General features: G+C 41.9%; 1 protein-coding gene across 1 annotated transcript; it reads right to left on the bottom strand.

The window, feature by feature from the left end:
• Positions 1–235: 235 nt before the first annotated feature.
• Positions 236–11840, bottom strand: glp2r (glucagon-like peptide 2 receptor; the record flags this gene model as incomplete). The annotated part of the gene is made up of 13 exons (XM_083933349.1): positions 236–604; positions 1557–1598; positions 1687–1825; positions 2695–2783; positions 3110–3176; positions 3268–3328; positions 4392–4551; positions 4669–4825; positions 6309–6415; positions 6525–6646; positions 7821–7925; positions 8008–8104; positions 11751–11840. 13 exons carry the CDS (start codon positions 11838–11840, stop codon positions 236–238), a joined length of 1605 nt encoding a protein of 534 aa, XP_083789475.1.
• Positions 11841–12586: the final 746 nt, after the last annotated feature.

The following is a 12586-nucleotide window of genomic DNA, read 5'->3' as shown; positions in this document are numbered from 1 at the left end:
AGCTCTATCCATTTGTCAACTATAAAGGGCGGTTTTATGAGCACAATGTAAACAATAATGAAGGTCTTCATTTTAAGGGTCCACAAAACTCAACTGAATTGATGTTGCACTTAAAATAGAGTAACATGCACTTATATTATGTTCCCTAATAAGTTGTCACAATTGCCCTGTTGTTAATTCTTCTTTGGAAGAATTTGTTTCTTAATAACTATTTCAGTCCAACTGCTAAAGGGGATCAGAACTCGCTTTCCTCCAGAATCTCCTCCATGGTCTCGCCGAGCGTCATCTCCCCATCACTACTGTACAGGCTTTTTCTGGTGAGACAGTCGAGCCCTGTTGTGTCACACCCCTTCAACCCCTGACCTTTGACCTCTCCCAGTCCAAGTGTCCCACCTCCTCCGTGTACAGCCACCTGAAGCAGATGCGGATGTGTTGTGGAGGTGCCGCCCTCGTCATAGGAGTCACTCTGCCGAGAGCACTGTTGGCGCCGCCCTCGGGTGCACTTCCACAGGTGCTTGAGGGGCACGCTCTGAAAACAGCTCCTGACTTGGAAGTGGTTGGTGAACAGGAAAAGCTGCCAGCGCTTCTTCAGTTCAGCTTGAACCTAAATGCCAGTACAAAGAAAAGTGTCGACAGTGATACCGCTACATATTTAAAGGTCAATGTGTAGTTCCTAGCCTACGAAAAAATAGGGGGCAGCATTTCAGCTTTTACAGGGACTTCTTAATTTAGATCTGTTCAAGATTGTGTACAGTTAGAGACGCAAAGAGCTCTTAAATGTTACTGGGATTCTGTTGCACTGGACGGGTCCCCAGAGAGTCTAGCTTTACTAGATTACTCACTCAGTGGGACACACAGACACCAACAGTCCAGCAGAGAGGAGGGACAGGCATGTCAATGCGAACCGGGAGCCAGCCTAGGGCTAAGAGGCCTTTACGTGATATTTTTTTTGCGCTGGGCTCACTGTGAGGTTGGGCGCAGAGACCAGGTAAACAGCTAAATCAACGTAAGTATTAAAACAAACGTTGTGCAAAAAAAACGTAAACTGCCTATTCACAAATGCAGTGTGACTGTCATAAACCTCTAAGCATTACGTTTTCTTTACAGACCGTAGTACAACTTTAATGTAACGTTTAATAGTTTGGGAAACTCGGAGACACAATAACAGGTAACATACAGTTGGTTTTTATGAATGTTTTTCAAAAAACAACTGCCTGCTGCTGGATATTAGGTTAAGTTAAGCAGAGTTTGTAGTCCGAAACCAAAACAACGACAAAAAAAGGCTGAAAAGCTCTGAGGGCAATAAAGTTGGAGCTGGATAGATAACCGGATAGTTGGAGGATAATTGTCTGATAATTAATACTTTGTAACAATGAATGACAGCTTCACATTACGCATTTTTGTTAATACAGAGACTATTGATTGTTGCAGCTTTAAAGTCCAAACCAACAAAAGACAACAAAACAAGAAATTACTAGTTCACCTTGTTCCTAAGCTTCAAATTCTTAATGTCCTCAACCTCCATGAAATTAACAGTGCATACAGAAGAAATGTACCTCTCCGTTAGCAAAACAGTACAGCACAGCAACCAGGAATCCCTAAAGGAGGCACACATGACAAATTATGGTTGATGAGGACTTAGAGCAAAATGACTTGTATGTCATGAATGTTATTTACAGGTTTTACCTGAAACGAGCTGAGGGTGAGGTTGATGAAGTTCCTGGCGTAGCGGCTACTGCCCTCCACACATTCATCTACCAGCACAGTGAAGACTACTTCATGGATTCCCAGCAGAGGGATCAGTACCAGTGTAGCTCTGGCCAAGCTGAAGGACATTCAGTGGTGCATAAAGACTGTTAGGACACATGCTGGGAAAAGTATGTAAAATGTATACTGGCACATGATTCAAAGTGCAAAGGACCAACTAGAGGACAAAGTTAAGCTTTGTAAATGTTTGCATGAACTCTCCTCCCGCGGCAACATTTATTGTAAAGAAGCCAGAGGTTGAATTTGTGGAGGTTGACATTTAATGTTTAAGCAGAAACCTATCTTACTGTTTAAAGACACCACTTAGGAAATCGCTCTGAAGGTCACATTTCCTGACATTTGGATTTGGAGGCAGTTAGTTAAGCCCCTTTCACACATGTACTGCAAACCTCAAATGATCTAGACATTACCTAACTGGGCTGAATGTGAGAACGCAAACATGCAAATCAGTCGGACCGGACATCAAAAGCAGTTTACCCTGCCAGCTCCCTAGCACTAGGTCTGTATAATCTCATAAGGCCGCTCATTGCCCGGTGTGTGGCCATGTTGATGACATTTCTTCTCCAAAGATTGGTGATTCAAAGGGTGATTCACAAAGATGGCAACGAAAATGTCTAACGGGAGAGACGACAAGATTCAGTAACAAATGTAATTAAGGACCAACACTGAAATCATTAGTTCAAGGTGTTCAAGGAACAGCAAGAGAATTGTTTTTTTATGACCAAATTACGAACAGGCTCCGTCACTGTGGTGAAATCCGCTTCATGACCTGCCTCCTGCATGCTCTACCTGACGCCACCCCTCACCTATACCAAACGGTGTATCAACAGAAGTGAGAACGTTTCTGACACCGACAATCTCAAATTGTGTTCTACGTGTGAAAAGTAAAATCTGGACTATGTCCGCACCTGAGGCAGGGAAAAATACCTGTATCTGTAGTCTGTAAATTTCACCTGATCTGCTTTCAGCTTGGACAGCAGCAGCATCAAAATCTTGATGAATATGAAGAAAATTACCTGCAACACATAGTCAGGGTAGATTTAAAGGCTGGTGACAAGACTAAATTTACATGAAAGCATTAGAAGGTTTCGGTCAATGTGAATTTGTAGACCAAGAAATTAGTAATCAGTCATGCTTGTGACTTTACTACAATTACAACAGCTTCCATATCACATGCCCTCACAAGACGTTAGCGTTAAATGCAGTATGAAATCAGATGGCATTTAGTTGATAGTTGAAATAAGACTCACAGGAGCGGCATGATGTATCTAACATGAACATCAGGTTGAATAACTGTACTGTGCAACAGGCTTCCAAGTACTGGTTCAGAAACATCACTTACCAACACTGATAAAGTAATCGGGCCTCTTATTATCCACCAGAACCATCTGTTCACGATAGACCAGCATCTTAGGAATGAAAGGAGTTTAAAAAGTCAAGCAATGGAGAACATTTTAATAAATATAGTTAATTTATTTTGAAGTATAATGAAACACTCACTCTGTGTTTTCATATAAAATCTTGACCACTGTCCATGGTGTTACAAACAAAATAGGTGTTCCTGGAAAGTAACAGAAGCATTAGATACAAATACAGTTGGGCCGATTTCTGGTTTTGCCGGTCTGGTCAGCGGCGTTAGGTTAGTTAGTTAGCTAGTTAGCTAGTTTAACTACAGTAGCTAGCTAATTTAACTACAGCCACAGCTCGGGGAACATAGGACCCTTTTGGGGAAAAAAGGTCCTATGTTCCCCGGTCGCATAAGCCGCATAAGCCTCTGCCTCCACTGATTTAATTTAGCATTAGTTTATGGTTAGGGGTTACGGTTAGGGTCAGGGTCAGGGGATAGTGTTAGGGTCTACATAAGCCTATTTGCCAGGGAATTTGGATTGTGGAAAAAAATAAGACCGGAGAACTTAGGACCCTTTTCTTAAAAACGAGTCCTGAAATAAAACTGCTGAGGCTTAGTGACAACACCTCCATACATGGACGTGTGTATGTATCTATCTATAAATAGCTTTGATGTAGCAAACTACTTTTGCCATATTGTTTGTAGCTTAGCTTGCTACATTTCTTTGGGACTAACATTAGCTTCGCTGTGGGGCTAGCTAACTTTAGCTTTACTGTAGCTTAACTGTAGTGAAGCTTCATTTAACTTCAGAAAGTGGCACTACACTTTCCAAGTCGCTGCCCGACACTGACAAGCACCATGACAACTTATTATGACAATGTCATTTGAATTTAATGCGGAGCGGTGCTCTGAAGCATATCCCAAGGGGGGATGGAGCATGTTGCGTTTGTCTACTAGAAAGTTAATGCGTTTTTTGGGGTGACATGACAATAATATATGGCTAAGTTAGTCTTACAGAAGCATAACTGTGCCACTAATAAGGCAACATTTTGGAATTTTGAAGCCGACGAAAGAGGTGAGCTGAAAAAGAAGTTATGGTGCCAACTAGTGGACTGGAGTCGCTGCACTCTCATTCAGGGATTCTTACAGTTCAACTCAGGAGCAGCTGTTGAGTCTTAGTGCGACACCTAATATAGGCTCAATATCAAACCAGTTTGACAATGTTTTTAATTACACAAACTATAAATTAATTGTAAACTTATAAAATGTGTTTTACCCCATCCTAGCAGCATGTATTTCTTCAGCAGACGTCTCTTGGTCAGCACAGCTGTGAAGAGCAGCGTGTGGAGGAAAATGGCCTCCACCAAAAGCCAGAAGTAGTTACAGGCCACAAAGTATTCCATGCACACTTTGGAGAATTTACACATGATTGCTATCTGTTGAGAAATATGTTAAATTAGTGTTGCAAATACTTTGGTACTACTAATACTACAAAAGAATCAGAACTCAAGTATCTGCTCATATTTGAATAAAAAGGCAATATCTCTTTTTACCGCAGAGCTTGAGTAAGAGTTCCATCCAGGGTCATCCTTGGGTAGCTTGGAATACATGATGTATAATATGATTTCCTTAGAGATGACAGCCATGGCTCTCAGGATGAATGAGACAAACAGATTCATGTGAATGTAGTTCCTGGTACAGTGGAGCTTTCTGGTAAGCAGATACAGGAGACATTTGAGGAAAGCATTGATCCATACAGCACTTCCTGTGAGGTGTAAAAACATTACTGAGGGCACATGTCATGACAACAGAAGGCATGAAAAATGATTAAGTCACATCATTTTTCATTTCATTTTTTTTCATCTACATGGAAATGCTTGCTGGTTTTAAGAATCAGGATCCCCACATGTTTTCATGGACAACATTTCAAAACATGACTTTTCAAGGACAGTTAAAACATTTCCATGACCATTCATAACCTATAATAGGAGCAGAATTATATTGTATGATAATTGAACGACAACCCTTTCCCATCTCTTTTAGTTGGTTATGTCCATATTCACTTAAAAAACAAACAAAAAAACAACTTTAAAAGCTCTTATATCACCTGGCTCAGTACATGGGGACTTGGCTTCACAACCGTACTGACCAAGTATGGCATGTACTGGCTGCTGGACAGGTGCCATCGGCAGTGTGTAAGGCAACAAACCCCCAAACCATTTTCAGGGTTGCTGTATAATGGATGACCCTGAAATACTCCCCTGCATTGCATTTGTGTGTGTTGTGCATGTAAAGAGGGGATCTGCCATTGTCTGTATAAAAAAATGCATGTAGTCTCTGTGATGTCACCAATTTTTTTTCAGAAGAGCCTCAAGGGGCTGGCTTCCAGTGGCTGCGGCTGTTGCCATCTACTGTATGATTAACTAAGGCACCGTTCACACAGGTCTTAATGCACAATTCCGATTTTTTTGCTCAAATCCGATTTTTTGTTTGTCTGATCACATTACGTCTCTAAATGTGGCCTTTCTACAGATTGCTGTGTGAACAACTCGCGCTCCTGAAGTGACCCACATGTGCAGTCGATCATTGAAGGCATCAAGTCACAATGGTGTTTACGGAAGCAAACATGGCAACAGCAACGGGTGTTGTAGGACTTATGGCTGTCTAACCCTTCAAGTCTAGCTTGCACTGAAGTGTCATCCCAAATACTAATGAGTTCTAAAACTTCACTATCCCTCCACTGTTTCACTGCTGTCCTCCCTGTTTGTTTTGATTCTGCTGCTGGCTCCCGCCTGTGGCACACTTTTTTTTTCAAAATTGTCATTCATTTAGAAAACAGTGCAGCGCGGGTCAGAATGACATCAAACATTTAAAAGTGGATTCAGGTCACTTGTAACTGCAGTGTGAACGAAGCCTTACATCACGGCAGGAAAAGCCACAGCAACAGTTCTCGACATGATTGCAAGATGAAGATAATCCATGAACTCCAAACCAAACATCACATCTACAACCCTCTGCCTGCTTGTCACATACCACCTGTTATCATGTATATATGTATAATGTAGTTGTAAATAAAATGAAAAGATCCAACCTATAGTATAAGAAAGCAAAATTCTGCTCTTTCTCCACATGCAATTTTATGTTTATTTGGATTGCAGGATGATCAGGAACCCCTTGACCCCCTGCCACTGACCTCAACATGCCCATCAGGAGAGTAGCCAGTGTGAGAGAGGACAGGGACAGGGAATAGCCAATGACGGAGATGAGCCTGAGGGCTGTCTGGCGAAGCATCTCTTCCTCCTGGATGCACACACATGCAAACAAACAAGGATACCAAACTAATGAAGAGAAACATCTTTTTTTTTTAGCTCCAACACTTAAACTATGCATTTTACACCCTCCTCCTCACCTTGTCTTTGAAGTAATGGTCCTCCTTACATTCTGAGTCGTCCCTCCAGGGCTCGGAGGAATTCTCCCTCCGTCGCCACCTCCCGTTCTCTAAGCATTCTCGGTGTGCCCTCCTGGAGTCGCCTGCAGGTAGTTGAAAGACACATTGTTATGCATGGCTTCTTCTTTCAGAGCAGTCGGGTGACAGGAGAGGAGTCATTTTAACCTGTGCCGGGAAATGTTGTGTTATTGTCGTTTTTACATTATAATACAGCAAAATTCTAAATTGGAGGTGTATGGTCACTTCTAATAAGTGTATAATTTAAACTTTTATGTTATTAACGTTGTTGAGATCTGTGAAGGACCGGCATATAACACGGTATGTATAGTTAGACGATGCTGTTGCAGCACTACCAATTGGCACCAAATTTCCCATGGTGACTAAGACATCATATCTGCAGTCCACTAAATGTGGTTGCAATAGCACAAAACGTTCAGGGGATATGATCATTTTTCCAATAGCAGTATTTAAGAAAAAACTTCCGGTCCGGTCATAGCAATGTCTTCTAGAATATCAAGGATCAGAAAAAGTAAGTTTGTCGGAGGAGTAATAAAAAAACAGATTTGGACACATTTTAAAATGGCAGAAATCAATCTAGATTCTAGATGCTAATGGGCATGCCATGTATGGATAGATTCACCTGGACCTGCAGAGTCCAGGAATTTTGGTCCCTGAGACTTGTGGTTCAAAAGTAAGAGGACAAAATGGAAAGTTTTTTGTTACAGCGATTGCAGATTGCGCCAAATTTGACACTGCATGCCACTGGGTATCCAGCAATACACTTGCCAAGTGTGAACTGTTTATTTTTATTGTTATTATTCTTGCCAACGGTACCATGAATGCCTTTTCCATTTCAATTCCATTTCAACAACTGTCAACCTTATGCTGGATGAAAAGTCAGGGGATTAACAAGGTCATTAGGATTCATCATCTGGGAACCATGAAAGACTTTACCAAATATGACGTAAATGCATCTGATAGTTGTTGAGGTATTAAATTCTTGACCAAAGCAGTTGACAAACCAACTGAACAGATCTGCTGTTCGTAGAGCCATGCTTGGCAGCTGACATGGCCAATGACAGACTACGGTTTCACATTTAAGGCAAAACTTTTACACACTTAATCTAAGATTGTACAGGAGTCTGTCTTATGATTGATTCACTTCCACAGAATTAATTAATGAAGAAATTCTGAATCGTAGAGGGAGCCATTCATGTTATATGACATTTATTTTTAATTAGCATTTTTTAACATTACCCATGCTGATCCAAGGTAGGTAAAAAGGACAGGGGACCGACACATTCCCAGGATATGAGTGGGGCCAACACACAAACGTGTCAAACGTTCCTTTACAGTAGATTCCTGTGAAACAAGAATAATAAATACAGGTGTTCGCAAAGGTAATAACAGTCATTATAACTAACATTAGAACACTGAGGCTCACCAGTTCCTGAGAATGTGCCTGTTGTTAGAGTTCTGTTGCAGCTCTCCCAGTATTCGGTCCGTTTAGCTATCAGACCCTCGAGCACTGAGCCTGTTACCTGGATGTGGATTTTAAAAAGTGAGAGAAAAGTTATTCTTTGGATAATCTGAAAAGTCACTCTTGGAAGGTTGAATATGCAGCACTTTGAAATAAGGCTCCTCACACTGTATTTGTCATTGGAAGAAACTGTAAAAACAGCACATATTATAAACTTAAAAAGCTCTTACTGTAAACATTTTAGCAGTTGCCTATTTTCACATCTAGCAGACCCCCAGCAGTCCAATATTCCATGCTGAAAACATACAGATGAGAGTGGACTTTTCGAACCAAATTCAAAGAGGCTAAAAGCTCAGTAGAGCTGCAGAGCTGGATCCTAATTCTCACTGGGTTCTTCAGTCTGAGTGACCGACAGTATTTAACATTACACATAGTCATTTGATCCATTGTTGATACACATTTTTATTAGCCTTAAGTTATGTGTATTGTCCAGAGTTTGTAATTAGGCTCAACCTCCTACTTAATCATTACATTATTTGCAATTTGTGGCGGAAGTAATTTCTGAACCCATCGGCTATCAGTCTGCCAATTTAGCCTCTAAGGCCGTGCTTTCCGGTGTAGCCAGCAGATATAAGACTTCCTCTTCCGAACACCGGTCATCGTTTGCAGCCAGATTAGCAACTTGAGACGCAAGAATGGATTTGGGTTTGAGAGATGGATGGATCTAGATGGATCTACGTATATAAAAACCATCTGCATATGAACGCAGACAAATAAGAACAAAAACCAAATAAAGAGCTTAATCGTCACCAGACGAGAGCCGGTGGATGCTGCGGTTGCATTTCGGCCAATGTGCTCCACCTCTTTTCTCCACATGGGCTGTTTACCCACATGTAATCAAAGCACGCTCTGATGTGGTCAATACTACTTGGACTACAAATTAAAACCAGAAATCTGTTTATAGAGATAGAGGCCGAAATGCCTCTGAGGGAACAAAGTAATAATACATTTTATTTATATAGCGCTTTTCAAAGGTACTGAAAGACACTTTGCATAAAGCAATAAAAACCAATACATTAAAACAAGTGCAAATAACAACAAGCAGGTCGCAAGTGATCACATTAAAAACAAGCAGTCTGCATTTAAGAAGTAAGTTACGGTAAAAGGATGCAGAATGATAAAACGGCTAAAAAGCAGGCCCATTTAGAAACAAGAAGTGATGCAATAGAAATTAAATTAAATAGTGGAATTATTGGGAGTTGACGTCAGTTCTGAAGTGATGGGTTTTGATGAGTGATTTGAAGATGTGCTGGTCGGTGCAGTCACGGATGTGTTTGGGTAGTGAGTTCCAGAGGGAGGGGGCAGCAAGGGAAAAAGCTCCGTCGCCCCAGGTACGGTGCGTGGTCCTGACGGGTGGGGAGAGGAGGTTTGTGTCGGAGGAGCTTAGGTTACGTGGGCGAGAGTTGTGGTGGAGCAGGTTGGTGAGGTAGGAAGGGGCCTGGTTGTGGAGGGATTTGTGGGTGACAAGGAGCAGGACTTTGAACTGGGGATCAGGGAGCCAGTGGAGATTTTGTAGAACAGGGCTGATGTGGTCACGGGAGCGGTTGTGGGTGAGGAGGCGGGCAGCAGAGTTTTGGATGTATTGAAGTTTGTTAAGAATTTTGGCAGATTTACCGCAGAGGATGCTATGATAAGATACTTCCCAGATGTTTGCATTGGTTTAAGTCCAGGGAATTGAACTGACAAAAGTCCCCTTTTTTTCAATGGAGGCATTTTCAGTGTTACACGTGTCTCTTGTATCTAAATCAGGTGTCTTAAACGGATCCAGTAAAGGGCCGCTGTGGCTGCAGGTTTTCATTCCAACCAAGCAAGAACACACCTGATCCAACAAATCCAACTGTGTGGAGGCGATTCAGTTGGAGACACGTGTAACACTGAAAATGCCTCCATTGAAAGAAAGGGGAATTTTGTCAGTTCAATTCCCTGGACTGGCAGGATAAGTGGGTGAAAGTGAAAAGCAGTGCTCGCCACTCCCATATTACCACCACTGATGTGCCCTTGAGCATGGCTCTTATCCCCAACCGCTCCAGTGGAGCTGCTCAGTGGCGAATAAATCAGACTATGTGATCATAGTGTTCCTGAAAAAGAGAGGCTTCCTCTCAGTAAAACTCCTTCCTGAATAATTAAAGGTGACAAAAAATAAATAGAAGTAAAATAATAATCAAGTCCAGTCAACTCATAATTGTTTAAAAGACTGAACTCATAACCTTAACTTATTAATGATTATTACCAACACCATAATGCATGACTTGATTAATCTATATAAAGTTGATTTAATATTTAAAAAATGAGATGATTTAATCAAATGAATTAGGATTTTACAGTTACATCCCATGTCACTGTATTGGCAGCCTCTGGGTGGATGTGGCGTGGCGTGGATGGTGCAGTGTTTGTATTTGCCCACTTGGTGGGAGTATTTAATAAGCACCAGCTTCACTTACAGAGGACACATTTTCACCTGAGTGCTATCTGTAATTGATGCAGGCAATTTATCAACCCTGCTCTCTGCATTAGTGCCACGCCTGCATCAATGCAAACACACACCTCTCTATTTATTCTCAATGATAGTCTATGGGTGTGTCCCTGACTAAAGGTCCTATATTTGACAGCTATCACATTAATTAATGCTCAGTCACAGAATATCATTAATGCCTAATTTGCTGTCATTAGGGAGACTAATGAACATTTTCTTTACTTGAGGCCACAGCTGCCATCTCTGTCATTTATAACTCAGTGTCAGGACGGAGGACAGTATCTTGGCCGAACACTCCCAATCTTCACACCCCGGTGAAGAAGCAGCTGAACTCTGCAACCTCTGTGTGTCCGTTTGGCTGCCTGCTGACTCGTCTGCCACCTGTGTCACAAAGATTTCTCCTGTGAGGCCGGCTGACAGAGGACGCTTCCATCCACTGAGGACCATCTTGTCAAGACTGTCCAGAGCAGTGCGACTGGTGAAGGGAAGACAAGAGCTGCTGTCTCCCTATATTCTCTGCCGTCTCCTATCTTCAAATCCAGCCCTGCACTCTTAACCCACTTGATAATTCACTGTATTGCGTTGAAGATGAAAGAGAATTTGCACAAGTTTGTGCTCTGTGATTTTATCGTCTTATTTTTTTATGTGTGTCTTTGCTATTTTCTTCCAACCCTTGAGAAAAAACATTCCTTTCATTTGATTTCCAAAACAGATAAGACATTGTTTTTCAGTAAACCGGCATTTTTAGGCAGTGATTTCAGAAGAAGTACTGCAGAAAATGCCTATGAGCGGTGGGAACTCTGATAGCCCAAACTCCACATGAAAATATTTTAAGATAAAAAGAATCCACTTTGTGCTGATGTTTTAAAAAAAGGATTTATCCACAGTCATCTGTCATCAGGGTCTCTGCTGTGTCTCATGAGAAATATAAAGTGGTATATTGCCTCATACAGTAAATCAGAGATATGGAGAATTATTGTGGGGAAGATCTGTTGAAGAAATATTTAATTTAAATTACATTTTAAATACCATCAGGTAGCACCAGGTTTGACCAAAGCAAACTAAGGACAACGATGACCTGGACGAATGAGAACATTCACAGGCTTACCCAAAATAAGATTTGAATGCAAGTTAAGTGAAAGGCCTTATTTGTGTACGTTAAGCATTGATTTACCTGGTGGTTGAAGATGGCAAAGAACAGGAAGAGCAGGAATGTGTATCCTTCTGTGGTCCTCTTGTGCCAGGTTGGCTGCAGGGTCGGCATGGTGCTTTGTGTTCACATCGAAAAGCAGCAGGGTTCTGGTTTCTCAGCTGGTTTGTTCCCACATACCTCGCCGGTGCATTCGCAAGGCCTCTCACTCATCCACCTTCTTTCTCACCGAGTCCAATCAGCACGGCTCTCCTTGCCTCACCACACCAGGTAGCTCCAAAGTATTCTGAATTTGGAGGATGGTTTGAAATAGAAAAGGTTCTTCTCCAGTTTTTGAAGCTTGCCTTTGCTGGTGTCCCACAATTCCTTAAATTCCTCAAAATCTTGATCTTTTCCAGCACTTGATGGTTCTTTAAATAAAGTGACCCATGACGTCTTAAAAGAGTGACCTCTTTCATTTATCCTAGGTGAAGGAGTGAGCTCCAGTCCAGGAAGACCTCTCAGGCTGTGAGGGAGGTGGATGTGTCTGTGTTCCCTATAGACAACTGAGAGCGCCTGTGGATCCTCACCGAGAGGTCGCCTCTCCCACCCCGTCCTCCCCCAACCAATCAAGATAAGGCCCGGGGAGAGCCGGCTACATAACTGGACTAACTTTGTTGTCCAGGATAACTGATCGCACAGGAGCAAATGGGCAAGCTAACTAGGTCTAATGTACCAACGGCCATTTTGAGCACACACTTAAATAAAAGCACATACATTAAACTCCTACCACACACACACACACACACACACACACACACACACACACACACACACACACACACACACACACACACACACACACACACACACACACACAC

This window comes from Echiichthys vipera, assembly GCF_963691815.1.
Source record: "Echiichthys vipera genome assembly, chromosome: 18".
NCBI classification, from domain to species: domain Eukaryota; kingdom Metazoa; phylum Chordata; class Actinopteri; order Perciformes; family Trachinidae; genus Echiichthys; species Echiichthys vipera.
Note: the sequence above shows the minus strand (reverse complement) of the source record. Positions and strands in the feature narration are given on the sequence as shown.